The sequence below is a fragment of the Cataglyphis hispanica genome, chromosome 15 (genome assembly GCF_021464435.1).
Source record: "Cataglyphis hispanica isolate Lineage 1 chromosome 15, ULB_Chis1_1.0, whole genome shotgun sequence".
Lineage (NCBI taxonomy): Eukaryota > Metazoa > Arthropoda > Insecta > Hymenoptera > Formicidae > Cataglyphis > Cataglyphis hispanica.
Genome location: NC_065968.1, coordinates 2,311,306 through 2,333,319, shown reverse-complemented (window position 1 = coordinate 2,333,319; position 22,014 = coordinate 2,311,306). Strand labels below are relative to the sequence as shown.

At 29.4% G+C, this 22,014-nt stretch overlaps 2 protein-coding genes across 12 annotated transcripts; one reads left to right on the top strand and one right to left on the bottom strand.

Annotated features, from left to right (window-relative positions):
- Positions 1-1,444: 1,444 nt before the first annotated feature.
- LOC126855292 (calpain-A) lies at positions 1,445-18,871 on the top strand. 11 transcript variants are annotated; one of them, XM_050602811.1, is made up of 16 exons: positions 1,445-1,587; positions 4,591-4,862; positions 8,509-8,685; positions 8,820-9,007; positions 9,772-10,075; positions 10,669-10,850; positions 10,915-11,165; positions 11,255-11,412; positions 11,759-11,976; positions 12,060-12,102; positions 12,638-12,679; positions 13,110-13,239; positions 15,354-15,488; positions 16,065-16,192; positions 16,306-16,501; positions 16,863-18,871. In XM_050602811.1, exons 2-16 carry the CDS (start codon positions 4,791-4,793, stop codon positions 16,946-16,948), a joined length of 2,310 nt encoding a protein of 769 aa, XP_050458768.1. In that variant the 5' UTR covers positions 1,445-1,587; positions 4,591-4,790; the 3' UTR covers positions 16,949-18,871. The 11 variants fall into 11 exon arrangements, with proteins under 11 accessions (XP_050458768.1, XP_050458767.1, XP_050458766.1 ...); XM_050602810.1 differs by having other exon boundaries at positions 1,460-1,600; XM_050602809.1 differs by lacking the exon at positions 1,445-1,587 and adding an exon at positions 4,143-4,377.
- Positions 18,618-21,109, bottom strand: LOC126855314 (dnaJ homolog subfamily C member 17-like). The gene is made up of 7 exons (XM_050602856.1): positions 20,964-21,109; positions 20,613-20,741; positions 19,798-19,944; positions 19,500-19,712; positions 19,343-19,423; positions 19,084-19,266; positions 18,618-18,995 (listed from the first exon to the last, which is right to left on the bottom strand). The coding sequence occupies exons 1-7, from the start codon at positions 21,012-21,014 to the stop codon at positions 18,882-18,884; spliced, it is 918 nt and encodes a 305-aa protein (XP_050458813.1). The 5' UTR covers positions 21,015-21,109; the 3' UTR covers positions 18,618-18,881.
- Between the last annotated feature and the right edge of the window lie 905 nt (positions 21,110-22,014).

Here is a 22,014-nt window from a genome sequence, read left to right as displayed (position 1 = left end):
AACAAACAAACACACACACACACACACACACACACACACACACACACACACACACACACACACACACACACACACATATATATATATATATATATATATATATACTAAAAGTTTTAATTAAAAGTAAACTTAATATATGTACTAATAATAAAAGAAGAATATTTGTAATTATTCATACTATAAAAAATTGTGAGTACATATGGATGCATATGTGCGCATGCATATTTTGTGATTTAAAAAAAAATTATTTATGTTAGTCATTTTTCAATATAAGAATGCCTGTGAAAAATGTACAAATAAAATTATACCTAATTTGTACGATGCTTACATAACATGATACAACCTCCATTATTCTCGCAAAATGACTGATTAAACAAAACAAGTAAAAAATTGTGCAAATCAAAAACTTGCTCATGGCTTCTTCATAATTTTATTTCCTTTTTTTTATAATATCAGTAATCGTAATTACAAATCAAAATGATATCAGTTTGCGAGACACTAAAATAGCTCAATACCAATTATCCTTATATGATATTCTATATATATTAAAATATTTAGCCCATATTTCAAAATTCGAAGAAGTTAGAGCGAACATAAACATTTCTCAAAAAGACCACAATTTTATAAAAAATGAACTCTTTCATCAATTCTCATTAAAATCTATACCAACTATTCTTTAATGCTAGTTTATTAATGTAAAAATATCTAGCCTGATATCTCAAAACTTGTGGAAGTTACAGCAGGCACATACATTTATTATTGAAAAATTCAAAATTTTATAAAAAAACTCTTTTACCAATTCTCATCAAATTCAATACCAACTATCCTTTAATAATATTCTATTCATATAAAAACATTTAGATAAATACCTCTAAATTTGCGGAAAACACCTTTTTTTGAAGAATTTAAAATTTTATAAAAAATAAACCCCTTTATCGATTCTAGCCAACTACAATACCAACCAACCTTGAATGATACTTTATTCATATAAAAAATTTTAGCTCATTATCTTAAAATTTACGGCAGATAATCGAACCAGTCCTTTGGTGCACATACAAACATACATACACACATACTCGACATTTTGTAAAAATATGTTTTTTCGACGTTTTAGAACATTCTAAACACATTGGCATCAAAATTAGAAAAAAAAGTTTTTCCACAAAAACAAAGCTTCCTTTATGAGGAAGCAAAAATATATCCTTATTTATATATAAAAAAAAAAAGATTATTATTATATCGTATGACAGAGCAGTGAAGAACCGGTTTGCTGATTGGACTGTCTTTTTCGGCGATGTTGGAAATTCCTTATAAGGAAAAATGGTTTAGCATGCATGGTAAAGAAAGTTTGTAACCAGCGCCAATCTCACGCGCCGGCGCCGCTATATCACAAGTCGCGACGTCGATGTACGGGGGAAAAAGAAGGGATAGTTCCGGAACGGAAGAAATCTTTTATCGGATGTATCAGCCAGTATAGCACGTATTACTTGTTCGTTCGCGTTCGTTTCGATTCGATTGTGTGCTCGATCATTCGGTGGCGTTTTACAGAAAACGCGCAAACACGTAAACGACGTATCCAAACCACAGGTGCAAGAAAACAGTTCGTATATGCAAAATAATGATTAACAAAACGCGTTGTATATATAGGAGATTATAGTCGATCTTGATATAAATAGGATCCAGTACAATAACTTTGACACCATAAAATTTTCTACACGTAAAATTTATATAATTAAAAATATTCGTATATCTTTTAATATATCTTATTTTTAGCTATTATATTTTATTTAATTGTTATTATTATTTACTGTTTTATAAAGAATCCTTGGAAAATGATACGATATTGTGCTCTGAACAAAAGTTACTATATAATACTATTAATCTTTCAAAAATAGTAACAATTTTGCGTAATAAGTGATAAATATTATATTAAAGAGTGAGATAAAAATAAGTTAATAAGAATTATTAATAGAAATTAATTACGTTGTTGATTTTAAATGACGATAATTTCATTTATCATTGCCATGTTGCCATCATTTTTAATAATTATATTTTGTTGTCAAATTATCTCTCGCGCTATAATGATCGCATTACTCTAATTGCAACTGACATTGCGGTAATTTTTAAGTAAATTGAATTTAAACTAGACACATTGGATGAAATTTTAACTTTAATACGACATAATGACCGTGATACAATTGAAACATTTTGCACAGGTGTGTCTTTAGATCAATAAAGCGTTGGACACGATGGACAGAACATTAATAATACTAAAAGAGTGTGGCTTTTAGATTATTGCAAGAGAGAAACTTTAAAGTTTTAACCGTCGCTGTCCAAAAGTTATTAATAATTAAACACACATATATATATATATATATATATATATATATATATATATACAGGGTGTCCTGCAAAAATTGTGTCAACCTCTCGTGAGAGGGTAGAGGACAGTAAACTGAACAGAAAAGTCCTTTACCATTTTGCAATTTTTGTAATAATTATTGAAATATTAATTGAAAAGTATTAACGAATAAGCACGTGTTTCGCGCGGCTATCGCGCGGCTAGACCATGGTACTCGTGGCAGGTATATATATATATATATATATATATATATATATATATATATATTAATATAAAGATATGAATATATTACGAGAACGATATTATCATAAATTATATAATATTATCAATTTTAACAATATGTTCAACTTTTTAACAGTGCAATGAAGATATAAAAAAAAATGTAAAAAATGTAAATATAAAAATAAATGTAAAAAAGGTATAAAAAATTGAAAATAAAAATAATACTTTAATCAAAAAATTATTTGATTGTCATTTTTTAAATAAATTTTATTCTATAAATATTATAAAAACATATTTTAACAAATTTTTAAAATAATTGCATTTTTTAAATGCATATGAGCAAACAATAGATTTAGATAAAAAAAAAATTTCGACAAAATCGAATAATTTGAACTGAGATCTGCGGCGTGAAAAACCGAACGCTTCGCATTTAGCTACTTGATAGTTGAAAGTAAAACAAATTTAATCGTTACTTATTTTATATACTTGTATGTTTCTTACGTTTACAATATTTTTATTTCTAATAAAAGGAGGAAAATAATTTTTAATATAGATATAGTTATACAATACGTAAAATGAAAAATGTATTTGATTGTACGTAACATTTTATGAAGATAACAAAAATATTATATAAAATAAATTATTTTATCGTAGAAAATTACCTTATAAAAATTATTTTTTTTTCTAAAATTGTTTTATCAAAATTTATTTTAATAATTCTTTTGTATGCGGAACGTTCCACAATACTTATGTACATCTGTATTTAGACGATATCTGTACAATTGAAAAAAAATAATACAATTGTTAGCTTTTGAAATTGCGATTAAGATTGTTAAACAATAATGTGAATGTAGCACAGACATAAACAAAATTTAAAAGTGGACGTAGCACGGAAGTGAACCACCTGCCTGAAAATGAATGTAGCCTTGTAGTTCCAAGCGACCGTAAAATGGACGTAGTGGCGCTGCTGTACGGGACCGAGAGCTACGAAAAACGCCGGGATGGCCGCTCTCAGGCTTCTCTCTGGTATTACATATATGCGTACACAGGTAAAGAGGGGAACACACACTTTTGCATAAGCGCATAGCCATAAGTATAAGGAAATTGATTGGTTCATTTCGTTAGGCATATGTTTGTGGACCAATCAATTTCTTTATGCTTATGACTATGCGCTTATGCAAAAGTGTGTGTTCCCCATTTAATCCGTCGTACATGCCTGTCAATACCGGCTTACCGCTTTCCAACGCGCTCATTATCTTACATATTTTAATTAATAACGCAATAATTATTGCGAATTTTGCAAAATGGCACAGGACTTTTCGACTCAGTTTGGTCCAATCTATCTCCACTTTTCATTTCATCAGTTACATGTCGGACACCCTATATATATGAGCTCAATAGTGGAAGATATAACGCATGCAAGCATTGAATCGCGTTCATGTGGTGCGTAAAGCGTTCTGCATATTATATATACGCGATTTGCGCTTGTTATACTTGTTATTCTCCCCACTGTCGAGCCAGCACCCAGAACCTCGATCTTGTTTTGGCATCACTGATCACTGATCTGCAGTCTGCAGCTTATTGTAGCTGCAATGATAAAGTCATATGACCTATTTATTTGCGTGTTACGTACCAATTATTTACTGGAAAATGATAAATCATTGCGACGCGTTCTTTTGTATCATAAGTATCGCATAACGAAATTATATCGTATTAGTACATATGTGCGTATTAGTCGCGTTCTTTTTCCGCAATGATTGTATTCGTGCGTATGTTATTTCAAAAGCGGCAAGGTAAAGATAAGTGATAAATAGTTGTCGGTAAAACAATCGTAGAGTAATTCATTTGTGACATAATAATGTAAATTGTTTATTTATTTTATTTTTATTTGCAAGAATATATTGTACAATTATTTTTAAAAATATAATGCATCGTGTTTGCATATCGCGTTGCGACATACAACCTTACTATGTAACCATATGTAAATCGTGTAACCTTGATAACAGCTTTATCATCGATACTTAAAAAGTGAGGTTAATCGATGACAATAATAAATATTGAGCTGGGTATCGTCAAGAGGAATGCCGAATGATTAACTGATTGACGTATTTTGCTAAATGCGATCAATCTAATCTAATTTAACTGAAAAGCGATTTAAAACTCAGTTAATTTGCGTATTCGGGATAAAAATATCGACTGGATAAAAATGTATTCGTATGGATGGAACAAAGAAATATGCGAGCCGGAATTTGTACGACAAGAAACGAAAAAGATAGAGGTGAGTATATTATGACTTTTTATTGTTTCAATTTTTAAAATGACTTAGATAAGAGCTTTCGTGCACTTCTCTTTTTCGCATTGACTGTCACAAGCCAACTCTGCTATTTAAAATTTGCATAATAAAACTGCTTTTTTGCGTTTAAAAGTAATAACCAATCATGTATGTTGGCCTGCTGCTTAATAATTGAATGATTCTGCTAAATATGAACGAATTATAACATTTGAATTTGAATTTAAATGTCTTAAGTCGACAGTGATGAACGCACGTCTTTAAAGATCGCGCTTTAAAAATCACGTGCATCTCGCTGGTGTGCATTTAGCCGCATTGGTTTTTATTCTTATGTGCGTGACGAAATGCGATGAGGAAAAGGCATGGGTGAGGGTAAGCCGTGCCCATATCCATACCCGTGTTCGTGCCCGTGCTCGTGTATCGTGTATCTGTCAGATTAACGGTTTTATACGTGCGTAAGCGAGTCGGGAGTCTCCTCTCGCGTTTTCTGACTCACGCCGATTATAGATCAGGTTATTAGACGAACGCGACGGATATCCAAAATATTTGTGCCACATCGTCCTCTCGGTTAATCGACTTTATAAAATAATTCGACATTGAATCAAATTTCCTTTTAACGTAACCGGAGGATGAATTATTACGGAGGTTATAACAGTGGAGATGGAGCGGATGATGTGTTCGTTAAAGCGGCAGTCGAGGTCAAACGATTTCTTCCATCGCTCTTCAATATCAAAGTGGTACGCTATACGACTCAAAGCTAAAAAGCCGGTTTATGAGTAAGAAAGCTTGCAAACTTTGTTTGACATTAGCAAAATATAGAAATCATGTTTTTAAAAAATTTTGCACGAATTATATTTTAAAATAAAATTTTACTATAATCACGAAAATTTTTTAAGCATGCATTCAAAAATATTTTTGAACGATTTTTTGTTATAAACGAATGTCTGTCAAGATGATAGCTTTTTTATCGTCATATGTGTCAAGAAACGTCGATTTTTGTTTGTTTTTTTCCCTTTTTCCTTTTATTTATTGATTACATCATAACATTGGAATTTAACAATATATACATATGGGAATTTATTTTTAATAATATGTGAATGACTCAGTATTTTTAAAAATTAAATTTTTTTTATCTATTAATTTATATATAGGATGACCCATAATACCCGTATCTTTCATGGCTTTCATACAGGTAAAGCAGGCGAAATTGAGAAGAAAAGTCCTTTACCATTTTGCGATTTTCGTAATAATTATTGAGAAATTTATTAAAAAAGATCGATCAATTCGCATGAGTATATAAGCGCGAGAAAGAACAATTTCACCACCTTCGGTTAGATTAACCCACGGTAGAGTGGCAACTGAAATGATAAAAATGCTTGATTTTCATTCACCTCTATTTACTGTTGCCACCCTGCTGATTTTAACCGTCGGTTAATTTAACCGAAGGTGGTGAAATTGATTCTCAGAGACAATCCAAAAGTTTGCGGTCGCGCGACGAAATTTTGGGAGGTGCGTTCTACAAATGATTACATATGAGCGATACATAACGATGAATTCTCGCATCCTAGCAATTACACATCAGTGGGTTGTCTTTTTTTACTATACGCTTATATTCATGCGAATTAGTCGATTTTTTTAAATTAATTTCTGAATAATTATTACGAAAATCGCAAAATAATAAAAGACTTTTCTTGGTTTCACTCGCTCTATTTGTACACGAGAGATGATATAGTTATTATGGGATATCTTGTATATACATATACAGTGTCCCACCAAAAGTGACCACCCCCTTTTATTTTTTAAACTAAAGGAGATAGACCATAACAAATATATATCAAATTAAATGGAACTTTAAATTGAACTTTATTGTGAGCATAGTGGTTGCTTTTAAAAGTTATCTGTTAACGAAAGAGTTCAGTTTGAACCATTTAATTTGATTTCTATTTATTATAGTCTATCTCTTTTAGTTTAAAAAGTAAAAGGGGGTGGCCACTTTTGATGGGGCATCCTGTATATATACATTGTATATATGTATATATATATATATATATATATATATATATATATATATATATATATAGTGTTCTTATTCATTTTCGCAAAGATTGCGTTAATGTGCTTTATTAAGTCAGAATAAGATATTTAAATAACTTTAATATTTTAAGGGATATTAAAAAAGAGTTGTTTTACATAATAAATATTGTATTAATAATACTGTAAAATGTACTATGTATGAGATAAAAATATACATATGTATGATTCAAAAGATTACTGACAAACTTCAGGAGCGTATAGAGGGATCAGAATATAGCAACTTTCAAATAGGAACTCATATTCGAAGTAATCCTGAGTCGGTACACTTATGGACATGTTTAAACGTTGTCACGCAAGTTCCAATTTAGGTTCAGAATTTTTGCAATTTATCTTCCTCTGAGGGATTATTTCTATATACTAGTTATTACACCATTAAATGATCAATTATAATTCATATAAACCATGGTCATATATATATATATATATATATATATATATATATATATATATATACGTCCGTGATATAAACACCAACTGGTGTTACAAGTAAATTTTAGTATAGAAGCCTAACCAGCCATAAACAAAAGAAAAAGAAGAAAACCTTTTATAATACTGTACAGTATTATTGTGTTCATGTAACTTTAGTGCTTAAAAAGTTATTAAATTTTGTACAAATTAAGATTATTTTTTTCATTGGTATGTTGTCCACAATGTAATTCCTTACATTCAAAGGTTTGTGCCAACTCAGGATTACTTCAGAGAATATGGATTTCTATTCGAAAGTTGCTATATTTCTGACTTGTCCCATACGCTTCTGTAGTTTGTCAGTAATCTTTTGATCATCTCGCATTTACATATAGGCATTTTTTGAATAATTTTCGCTTTCATCTTATAAATTGATATACTATGCTTAAAGGAGCATTTTTGCATTGCCATTTTTCAATTTATCATTTCAATTTACTATTTCTTAAATATGCGCAGCTGTTTGCATATGCTTATCAAACATTGTATCGCAGTTTCTAAATTGCGGTTAATTCAGTCATCCGGTCTATACAGTTATCAGTACAATTTCCAGAAACGATAATTATATCAAAACTCTAAGTTGAAACAGTATAGCTTTCTTCGCGGTATTAAATAGTATCGCTCTTCGTTCGGTATCGGGTGCACGTTTTTTTTTCGACGTCTATTTTGAATACGTAATTATTTTCGAGAAATGGATCTGCAACGTAATAAGTATGCTAATTATCGTTACTCCAATTATATGCAAGAAGGTCTTGCAGTTTTGAAAATCGGATCTAATTTCAAGTCCGTAAAATCTACGAATAATAGAATAATCACCAAAAACAATATTCTATACTCTACCAGACTCGAATTCACTCCCAATTCGAAAGCGAGCTTGCCAAACAAGTTGGACAGTTCTGTAATCAAGGAGCGTTTAAATTTTCGCCAAGATAAAAAATTGTACGAGGATAAAGCTATACGAACTGCAAAAAATTTCATCGGAAAATCTTGTTATAACGTATGCCATTCTTTAAATTTCTAGATTGCAAATTTTCGAAGATAAATTTCATTACAAATTAATGTGAACCAATGTCCACAGCTAGGAGAGAAAGGCTCCGGCTTTAGATCACGAGGAGCGATCCAAGATTTTAACTCGCTGAGACGAGAATGCCTGGCAACAGGACGTTTGTTTGAGGATCCTGAATTCCCAGCCGACGATTCGTCGCTATACTTCTCCCGTAGACCGGATAGATACATAGAATGGAAACGACCAATGGTCAGAAATTTTCTAAACATATATATGCAAGTTATAGTTGGCTTACAATATTTATATGCATTTATATTATAAATATGCATATATAGTATGCGTATACAAAATGATCAACATAATAAATGCGTTATGCTTTACAGGAAATTGCGGACAATCCTCAACTTTTCGTGGAGGGTTTCTCAAGATTCGATGTTCAACAAGGAGAGTTAGGAGATTGCTGGTTGCTAGCCGCCGTAGCGAATTTGACAATGCATTCCAATTTATTCTTTCAAGTAGTACCAGAAGATCAGAGTTTCGAAGAAAATTATGCTGGAATCTTCCATTTCAGGTTTGAGAAAAAATTATATTCTTTCGCGTAAGACGCAATGTAGTTTTCGATTTAATAAAATAATCTAATTTACACATATTTTTAATAATAAAAGCAATAGGCTTAGAATGCAATTAAATGAAAATATTGGCAAATAAGAACCAAGAAGCGGTGAGCGAATTTATTATTATTAAATTTTATTGACAAATGCACATTAAGAATGTATGTTTAAGACCATTTTTTGATCCATTTTCAGTATGGATATAAATTTATAAAAATTTTAAAACTTGATATGCAGAATATCCCGCCTAGTATAAATCTCTGTATAAATTAGTGGAGAACGTCTAATCACCACGTATATTCGTTGATGATTTACAATATAATCAGTATATGTCAAATTTTAAAATATCATGTAATCTTTATATATTTATATCTATCCTAAAAATGGACTGTCCGAAATATACATTTTTAATATGGATTTATTATTAAAATTTAACAGTAATAAGTTTACGCGCCTTGGTTTTTATTTGCCAGTATTCCCACATATTTTTATTAGTCACCTCTTCTTTTTAATCTTTTAATCTTTAAATCAGAATAATATACAACTTGAAATTGTTTTCGTATATCACATCGAAATAGAAAATATCGCCGCTAAATTTTGTGTCTGAATGTTTTGTGATGTCTTAAAATCTGCAATATTTATTTAAAAATATGTCCATTTTAATTCATTTACGGATCATCACTGTAGAAAAGGTTTATTTATTTATACAAAATATCTATCATAGATTCTGGCAATATGGCAGATGGGTCGATGTCGTGATTGATGATCGATTGCCTACTTGTCGCGGAGAATTGGTATATTTACATTCGGCTGAAAGCAACGAATTTTGGAGCGCTCTTCTTGAAAAAGCTTATGCGAAACTTCACGGCTCTTACGAAGCATTAAAGGGTGGCACAACTTGCGAAGCTATGGAGGACTTTACTGGTGGAGTGACGGAAATGTATCAAATGGATCAAACACCACCAAACTTGTTTAATATATTGTTGAAGGCTTTTGAGAGAAATTCGTTATTAGGTTGCTCCATTGAGGTGAGCAATTTTGTCATTATCTTTATCATAGATTATTTTTATCATAGGTTCTTCAAACAATCGTTATTTTAATTTATCTTTTGAACTTTTTGCAATTAAATCTTAACAAATAAAGTTTATTTTAGATTATAATTTGCGACAGAGTTAGAATTATTTTTATAAAGTTAGAACATATTTTATTTTTATGAACAGAAAAGTGGGGAAACATAAATCGATATACGCAGCATCAACAGATTCAATAATCGCGATTTAAAAATTAATTTTCTTTTAATTTTATATATAATAACTTAGGCAAATCTATTCAAGGAAGCAAATAATGAAATTTAATATTAAATAATTTTTGATCGATAATGCATTTGTATTAAACAGTTGTATTTAACAGACGTATAGTAGAAATATCTGTTTGTCTTACACACACGCGCACTCGCGCGCGCACACACACACACACACACACACACACACAATTTTTCCATTATTTTGCCCCAATAATCTACTTAAATAAACAAATGTACAATTTTGCTGTTTGTATGCATTATTTAAAAAAATAGATTTTATTTTATCTTACTAATTATATAAATGTATGGCACTTTTAGCCTGATCCAAACATAGTAGAGGCTGAAACACCCCAGGGTTTGATACGCGGTCACGCATACAGCATTACTCGTGTAAAGCATGTAGAGATTCAAACACCGAACCAGTTTGGTACAATACCTCTCTTGAGACTTCGAAATCCTTGGGGAAACGAAGCAGAATGGAATGGACCTTGGAGCGACCAGTGAGTAATTCTATTCATGTGCTAGCAATTTCGCCTAATTTACGCTTTCATTATCCATTTACAGATCACCGGAATGGAGATTCATCCCCGATCACGAGAAGGAAGAGCTTGGTCTGACTTTCGACATGGACGGCGAATTTTGGATGTCATTCCATGATTTTACACGCCATTTTACTCAACTCGAAATATGCAATTTAAATCCCGATTCCTTAACTACAGACGATATTGACGCCGGGAAGAAGCGCTGGGAGATGAGTGTATTTGAGGGAGAATGGGTGCGCGGTGTAACAGCGGGTGGTTGTAGAAATTATTTAGGTGAAATATGCAAATATATCGAATAAAGGAGCGGCTCCAATTTCATAGAAAATGAAATTGAATTAAATATATATATGTATATCTTGCAGAGACTTTCTGGCACAATCCGCAGTATCGTATCACATTAGAGCATCCAGATGAAGACGATGACAAATGTACCGTAATCGTCGCCCTGATGCAAAAAAACAGGAGAGCTCAAAAAAGAATGGGTGCCGATTGCCTTACTATCGGATTCGCGATATATCATGTATGTGAATATCATTGATTGCTTCACTTCATATTCCCGCTGAACTTCATACAATATATCAAAATATGAGATCGCATAGCATCTTCAATTTGAATTCGAATTAATCCGAATCATCTAAAAGTTCGAGGTATCGTTTTGCTTTTTTGATGTCTCAAAATTGTATAATGTTCTACTGTCATACATAAATTACTTGTGTTTAAATTTATTATATATATATATATAAGTTTGATACTTGTGTATATGTGTATATATATATATGTGTACGTGTATGTGCGTGAAGGAGGAAATTTTACGTTAAATTAATTTTTAGTTAATTTATTAATTTTAATTTTTTAAATTTTTCTAGTTGGAGTATCCAGAAAGACTACCAAAGCCGCTAGACATAAACTTTTTCAAATACAATGCATCTGTCGGACGTTCACCGGCATTTATAAATTTACGAGAAGTTACGTGTCGTTTTAAATTACCACCGGGCGTGTACTGTATAGTTCCAAGTACTTTTGACCCAAACGAGGAAGGTGAATTCTTGCTAAGAATCTTCTCTGAAAACAAGAACAATATGGAGTAAGTCTTGTTGTCCTAAAGCGATATTTGTTTTATGCTATTAGTTAAAAAATTTTCTCCAAAATGTTTCTGTTTATTTACAGAGAGAATGACGAAGAAGTTGGTATCGGAGAAGTCGATGATAGGGTAAGAATTGTGAATATTCTAATGAATTGATACATATACATATAACAGCACCTTAATCCTAAGCAGTATAAATTATTTTATTTATAACAAGTTGATAATTATTAATACTTTCAAAATCATCACATTAGAAAATATTTTTAAAAGCTAGTCTATTTTTTAAAAATAATGGATAATTACGCAATGTTTATAAACATTGTGAAATATAGAAAGATTATATTAAATATTGTTTAGGATTATATTTTATACTGAAAGCGACAAATACACATTTTTTTCACCTACAAAATATTCACTGATAATTCACACAGCATTGACACAGCTTGATAAATACATATATAATATATGTCATCAAGAACTTGCAATTACAGTGTTGCTAATGTTAAACTGCACAAAATCATAAAATTGATCAGCATTGTATAATTGAGCCTTATATCCAACTCATGCCAATGAAATTTAATTTTTGTCTTCATTTGTAGTTATCTTGTGTACTTGTTACTAACACATAACAATTTGCATGTTTATATCGCTTGGCTTTTAGGTAATTAACTCTGTGAGCGATAAAGAGGAGCATGAAGATAATGTAAGTAAAATGCACATCTATACATGTTACACAATAACAAGAGATGATATATGATATATATTGTACATACATTTGCAAGAAGTAAAAACAAATATGCTGTCGCTATATTATTGTGTGCGCTCAAGCTTATGCTAATAATTTTATATGTATAATTTCTCTTTTGCAATGTATATGTACATTTCTATATATGTGTACTTATATATACATTGTAGGACTTCCATACATATATATGCATACATACATGTACATACATGTATATACATTGTATATGAACACACATGGATTTTACATATCTTGTTGAAATTAGAACTATTACATATATAAAACGAAAGTGAAATCTGAAAATTTGGAACATAAATTCTAGGAGAGAAATGCAGGGAGTGTTTGTCAGAAATTATATCATTAAGTTTTATTTTGATGCTATTTGCAGGTTCGCGACGAACCCGAACAAGACCGCAATACCGAAAAAGTTAGGGAATTCTTCAAGAAACTTGCTGGTGATGACTTGGAAGTGGATTGGATGGAACTCAAAGATATCTTAGATTTTGCCATGAAAAAAGGTAAGTAAAATCGTATGAGATATTCTCTACAGATTATTAATCCATCGTTTTATAAAATACTACTATTTTCTATAAATGGCTGTTTTACAAAGACAGTTCATAAAATGACTGAAATGAAACAACCAGAATCTAAAACGATGTACAAATCGTTGCATTTGACAATGTGGCGAGTCACTTATTAGCGTTTTATAAAAAAATTCTTAGCCAGATTGTAAAATATTTCATTTTTAACCATGATTTGAGAATGTGTACTTTATAAAATGCTTGGATGTTTCTTGAAACTACGAATTATGCTCGAACCTAGCTATAACATATATATATATATATATATATATATACATACATACATACATACATACATACATACATACATACATACATTCATACATACATACATACATACATACATACATACATACATACATACATACATACATACATACATACATACATACATACATACATACATACATACATACATACTTACATACATACATACATACATACATACATACATACATACATACATACATACATACATACATACATACATACATACATACATACATACATACATACGACATACGTACGTGATGATGCATGCATGCATGCATACATACATGCATACATACATACATACATACATACATACATACATACATACATACATACATACATACATACATACGTACGTACGTACGTACGTACGTACGGACGCACACACACACACACACACACACACACACACACACACACACACGCACGCATCGCACACACGCACGCACGCACGCACGCACCGCACGCACGCACACGCACACGCACACGCACACGCACACGCGCGCGCGACACGACACACACACAGACACACAGAGTGCATAAAAAAAAGGTCGATATCTCGGGATATCTTGAAAGTAATAAGTAATATAAATTTTATAAAAAAATGTTTCAGATAAAAGTTGTAGGATTTAAAAAGATCTATTTACTGATGTTATCGATCTGATCTTTGGTGATATTGCCAAGATCAAGGCAAAATCATCTTGAATTTTTTAAATAAAAATCCTTATTTTTTTATTACATATTTTTATAGATTTTCTTAAGATCTTTTCAAGATGCTATAAAGTTTCTTTTCATTAAGTATTTTGCGAGTTATGAGGCTTGAAAGATACAGTACCGCCAGCATTAGTATTACCCGAAATTGATTTTTACGTGACTTTAACAATGCTATTTAAAGTCACACTACATTGCTACTTAATGCGCCACTTAAACTTATGACTTTTATTTGGAACATTTTTCTAAAAATTTCGAAAATAAAGTATTTTTGCCGATTTTATACATTCTGTATGTATACACAGTCATAATATAAATATGATATTATACAACATATGATTGAATTTTATTTTAATTATTAGGAGTATGAAGCTTTGCTTTGTATTTTTCTGTAATTGTTTTGCTTAATTATTTCATATGTTTGTTACAACCATCAGTATAAGATTGTATATTTAATTATTCTTATCACACATATTAATTCTGTATTAATCAAATCAATTCTGTATTTATCATTTGATTAATATCTGCGCTATTTATTTTTAGCTTTATAGCTAATTAATTTATTATGAAATTGTTTTATATTTTTTATTAAAAATTATTTTTAGTTGCTCGGCACGCTGTACAACATATTTAATGGGCATAATAATAATGTATAATGTATTAATAACTAAACACGCTTCTTTCTCTTACCTTGTAATTCATACTCATAATCAGTACATAAATATATTTGGGTCTCTTAAATAAATTAACAAATAAATGCGCGCACGCCCGAGCATATACACATATACGAACATATTTTGATTCTAAGAATTACTGATACTATTATGAAAAATTTTCTTTAATTTACAATAGTTAATTCAATTTAATTAATTATAAAAATTAGCGCTTTCATACATTCTCTTAAATAGAAAATTCGGAGATCATATAAAAGTTAGAGAAATATGAATTTAAACTCAAAGCTTTAATGCAATGAATTCTCATTATATATATGTTGTGAATTCTTATGACCCAAGTGTACGTATGTAAAACTCTATGCTAAACTCTATAGCTGTGTGTGTTACGGGTAGAATTACTGCAGTTGGCGCATCATAACGAGGCATATGGCCCTGAAACTGTTGAAGGAAATGATTCATTTATCAACACTCTCATCTCACTGTTATGCGGCATTATTTGTAATAATGAACAATACAATAAGCCTATAGGTAAGGCAATCTCTTCTATTGCAGGAATGTTTTATCAATTTTGTTCCATCTTGATGATTCATTATATTCATTCAATTATTTATCTTTAATGTTAATGCAATTGAAATATGCTTTTGCCAGTGATAGACAGTGATAGCGACAGCATATTTATCAGGAAAGAATTAGCAGATTAATAATGTAATTTAGAACTCTGCAAGACAAGCGGAAATAATTAATTGCATGTTTCTTCAATTAATAGAAGCATGAAATATACAATGTTTAAAATTATCGACATTTGTGTAAGGTTTTCTGATACAGTCTGTATGTTTATATGTTAGATTGTCATCTCTAGAAAAAACTTCTTTTGTAAAAATTTTCTTTTGTAACAAAGATTATTATTATATCTTTAACACACATACATACATTGTGTGTTTACCATCTTACACATTTAAAAAGAGTTTTATATAGGATAATATTTATTTATATCCTATATTCTTTTTTGCAAATTTTTTATATATGACTATAAAATTTATTATAAATCTTCCAAAATAAAAATCACGTTAGGTGATTAAAAAGAATTTCTCTCTTAAATTACAGACACTCATGATAGAGGGTTCAGCAAAGATATATGTCGCAGTATGGTTGCTATGTTGGATGTAGATCACTCTGGAAAACTCGGCTTTGAAGAATTCAAGACATTGTGGAACGACATTAGAAAGTGGAGGGTAAATTACAGTGTGAAATACTTTCTACTCAATTTTCTCTAATCCCTTAATTTGAAAAATTTCTGTATGAGTGCTTTAAAATTGTATATTAATAGTACATAAATATATTCTAGGCTGTATTTAAATTATACGACAGAGATGAATCGGGATATCTAAGTGCATTTGAATTAAGACAAGCGTTAAATAGTGCAGGATACCGCTTGAATAATCACATTCTTAACATTTTGGTTCATCGTTATGGCAATAAAGATGGCAGGATTACTTTTGATGACTACATAATGTGTGCAGTCAGACTTAAAACAATGATTGGTGAGTGAGAGATATTTACATTTAACAAAAGTTAAATATTTTTTTATTTTGATATATATATATATATATATATATATATATATATATATATATATATATATATATATGTGTGCGTGCGTGCGTGCGTGCGAGCGTGCGAGCGTACGCATGCGTGTATGTGTGTGTTGTGTTGTGTGTGTCATATTTCATCACATTATAAAATATTATATATTACTAATATATAAATTTTTTACTTATAATTATTATTATGCTAAAAGTGTTGATATTTTATGTATAAAGTATATAATAATAAAAATATATGTAAGTACTTGTTAATAAGCATAAAATAAAATATTAATTATATTTTTGATCATTGTTGCAGACATTTTCAGAGAGAGAGATCCTGATCAAACCAACACAGCTACATTTACAATGGAAGAATGGATAGAAAAAACGCTCTATTCCTAATATAAATTTATATTTACCAGAATTTACTTTTATTTTAAACATGAGAATTTTCCTGATAATAATAGGTCTATTCTTTATAATTGAACTAGTTGCCCTAGTGGTACTAGTTCAGAGTTTATCTTTTTCTTTCCACATTGGAGGAAGAAAGATAAACTCTTAACTAGTGTAGATAGTCGAGTTATAAAGAACAGACCTAATGTGACAATCGTAAATGGGAAACATTTGTTGATATGGAAAGCAACGAAGAAAGTGCTTTTAGATTACAATGTATTGGGAAATAATATATATATAAAATATTATAATTTACATATACATACATACATACATACATACATACATATATATATATATATGTGTATAAAATTCCTTTTTCTGTGTATATTGTATACATGTATATGTGTAATGTGCACACAAGGCCTATTAATTTCGCTTCTTCAAACTGATGTTATTGAAGAAAACGTCCATTTAAAGATCTGCAGCATATATATTTAAAAAAATATTTTATCTTTATTTTTATATATATATATATATATTTATATGTACACCTATTTTGCAGTTTGCGATTATATCAATTTGCATATGTAGAAGAATTATATGATACTGTGTGACCTCAATATGTTCCACACAATTTCAGCATTACTAAAATTTACATTATTCATATTTAAAATACATGTAATTTATTGAAACAAGCGTGTGTATAAACTAATCTATATATTTATGCAAATTTTCAATTTGAGTAACATATGAAACAGCAATTATAATATTTTAATGATTCCATTTTTTTTTTTTGTATAAAATTAATAGTGACAGCCATATAATACATACCTGTTAAAATGAGTATCCATAAATGCATATGTGTATGGTCAAATATTGCAAAATGCAAAATCATAAATATTATATTTTTTTATCAACATGTTGCATCCAATATACTAAATAAACTTTGTACTTAAGTATTGTGTTCCTATTATTATATACGTTTTCAGACGTAGAACAGAAAATTATTAAAGATGATAAACATGTTTGTGATTATATAGTTTCTTTGGCCTGTTTGAGAATATTGAGAACTTTTTTTTTATGAGATTCGAAGCATTCAGTTTTTGAATAATTAATCTATAAATAATTTAATTTATATTTTTTTAAACATAAAGGAAGAAAAGCGCCTTTATATGAGTCAAATTGTAAATGACAACTTGATTGCACCATTTCAATTAAATTTGAGAATTATGCGTGCGTACGTATGTGCGCGCGAAAAATAGTAATTTCTAATTTGCGATATTTTAGTTATCCTTTATGCGAAATTATTATAAAAAAATTAAATACATGCAAAAAAAAGATATCGAGACGCAAATAGCTTTCCCCTAAATATTTTATTAAAATTTCTTACAAGATCATAGTTTAAAAAGAATTAAAGATCGATATTTCCTACATTTTAAAAATTTTCTCTTTGTATTACATCTTTTTAAGCGTTAAGTTTCTTAGCCCGTTTTTTTACAGTGATATTTTCATCATATGTCATCTTGTTTTGTAACAAAATATTTTAATAAATTAGATTAATTATGAAACTTTCTAAAAGTCTAAGAACAGATTTGTTTAATATGATGTTGATAAAGCAAGGGATATTCGGAAATCAATTTTTGGTAGGCTTGCAAAAGAAAATAAAAACAAAATATTTTATACACAAAAGTTACTTATATTGCATATATACTATTTTTCTTGAGTGTAAATGGAAAGCAACTTCATTCAGCCAACTCGTCAAGCTCATCACATCAGAAACGCCTCGTTTTTCGAATGTGAATTATTGATTTTATTTCTTATAGTTTTTAGTATCATCAAAAGTTGAGCATTAATATATACATCAATATTTCTACTGTCGATATATATTTCTCACATAAAAATAATAAATAAATAATTTTAAAATTTTAATTCTAAAATTTTATGTTTCATCTTCTGCTTTCAATTCTTCTATGAGCCGTTTGCGTTCCTCTGCTCTTCTTAAATTAGATAAAACTTCACATTCTGCATTTGACATTTTATATCTTACTTGTGCCTGTATAATATAAAAACATATAAGATTATTATCGTAATATTTCAAATAATAATTTTGTTCTATTACAATGAATTTAATTAATACATACAAATATATCAGGTGTTGAAGCAAAGTTGAGAGGTTTGCTTATTCCATTTTTCAAATGTGTGTCTGTTGAAGATAATTGTCCAATATCAGAATTAGCACTTGTACGTTTTTGTGATCCATCCCATAGACCACGAAGTTTTAGTGGGTTTTTGATTAACCCAATCTGTGTTAAAAGAGCTGTTTCCTGAAAAATATTTTTATTAAAGAATTTTATTACATAAAATTATATGACATGTTCCAGTGAAAAGCATCTTACTTACTGCTGCGTTTTTATTTGCAAATTCTACCATTGCTGTGCCTTTTTTTGCAGATGATATAACAAGTGCTACTATGTCTCCATACTACGAAAAAAATAGAAAATAAGAATACTTGAAAAATATAGAATAACTATAATTTTAGAACTGAATGATTACTTACTTTTGAAAACATTTTATATAGAACATTATAATTATATCCACCATTAGATGGGTCATCTTCTTGTGTATGCCATCTAATTTTAATTATAAAACTTTTTGTACTAGATTCTTTTTTATCAAATTGCTTGCATAGTTTTTGTATACGTTGTTTTTCTATTAAAATTTCCTCTGCAAGTAATTTATCTCCTTCCTTTCGTAATTTTTCTATTTCCGTCTGTAAAAAATTATATATTTTATAGATCTCTCTGTGGAATACTAATAATATAAGAAATATAACTTAGAAAAAATTAACTGCATACTCTTTTTCGTTCCTCATTAGATTTTGCCCGTTTAAATGCCTCTTCTCGTGCTTCCAAATCGTCTTTAAATTTTCTTCTCTTGGCATCAAATTCTCTACTACGTTCTTTTGCTCGTTTCTTTGCAGCAATACTTTCATCATATGCTGCCTTGTTTTATAACAAAACATTTTAATAAATTAGATTAGTTATAAAACTTTCGTTTAAGAAAAGATGTGTTTAATGATGTTAATAATACAATGACTATTTGGAAATCAATTTCTGATTAGATTCATTAAATTAGAATCTCAACCAATTCCTAGCATTACATATCACATTAGCTCTTCATTATTCTCGAATCGCATTCTTATTTATGTTCTTGTGTGTATGAACAAATGAAAATTACTCAAGTCAAACTATAGAATGGATGATCAAACTCCCATTGCACTACTCTAGAAGTTCTGATATAAGTTTTTTGACAGATTTGTTACATGCATAAAAATATGGCTAAGAACGCAGCAATTCGAAGATAATAAAGAATTAATGAGCAATGCTAAAATTTCAATTTGGCACTACCATACTTTGATAAAGGCATACAAAAACTTGTATCAAGTTTTTCATTTTGTATGTTATGTTACAAGTTTTTCATACCACAAGCATTTCATTTTGAATGATATGTATGTTGAGAAGAATATACGTATAGAAAATGTTTAGATGTACAGATATGTAATTTTTTTATATATAATAAAATATTTTTCCTCCTCCTTATTCTTTTTGCAAGATTCCAATTGATTTCCGCAAATAAGCCTCATAATAAATTTTAAAGAAATATTACTCACTCTAGCTTTATTATCAGACAATAATTTTATTGCTTCTGATAGCTTGTAAAATTCTGCTACTGCTTCCTTATTGTGAGGATTTTTATCCGGATGGCAGGTTAATGATTTTTTTCGATATGCTGTTTTAATCTGAAAATGAGAATGAGTAATTACATATGATTTAATATATAATACATTATTGATAAGTATAATAAAACTACTAATATAAATATATATATTAGGAACTATTAATAATTTAATAAACTTTGCATCGCGACGTTACGCGTCGTTTGATAATATTTACAAGAATACTGTAATATATTTTACTTAGCTACAAAATATATATAAATATTTTTAAATAAAGCAAATTACCTCTGCAAATGTAGCATGAGGCTCCACACCAAGCAATTCGTAAAGATCCATCGTATTTTATTTTATTTTTAAAGAGTACTTCCAACTTTCAGACTTATCTCGCACACATTTACATCTATATTGGAGACCACCTCACGTGATAACAATGCGAAACTCTGATTTCAGGGTTACCAATGCTGAGAAATAAATTCTCAGTCTCGATGATAGGGATATGTCCATATAAACACCATTGCATCGCTCGCGCGGACGCGTATTGCGTCATTATTCTGTATATAAAAGTATTACGATAAAATTATTGAACACTAAATAATTTTTGAGATATTTTATATTTTATATTAAAATATGTTAAATTAAGATACAAAATAACTCAAAAAATTCTTAATGAAAAAATACTTTATTATAGTGTTTTGAAAAGCTGTCGAGCTACAAGAATATGCATTAAAAAATTGGGGTTTCCATATAAGAAATTAAAGGTATCCTTGACTTACTTTAACGATTCCATCCAAAGTCAAACCAATAACACCATCTTATGTTTTCCTCAAAATCATACAATTTTTGTTTAAAACGCTTAGTTTTTGAAAGAAAAGGGGTGTACGGATGGTCTAGGACACTCTATAATAACAAAACAATGGCAATGCATAATTAAGTGATATTTCTATAATTAAGTAATATTAAAAAATTCAAAAGTTTATATTCTTTTATAATAATATTGTTATATTATTATTAAGTATTGTTATATTATTGTTAATTAATTTTTCTTTATTTTTTTTAATTTAAAAATTTATAAAACAGTACAATATATTCGTAACTTTTATATTTAAATAAATATAAATTATTAGTAAGTTTCTTATTTCACTTTTTTTTATATTATGCTTCCTATAACACTTTCTATTGGTTCCGGCATGTTTTTCCAAACTTCGTTTCGGCCAATAAGAAGGAACACGCACGGTGATCAGACTCTATTGGCATTTTCGAATAGACGGGTTAATTCAATCCAAGAAGCCTATTACGATTTTCGAAACGGAATGAAAAATACAAAAGTGAGAAAATT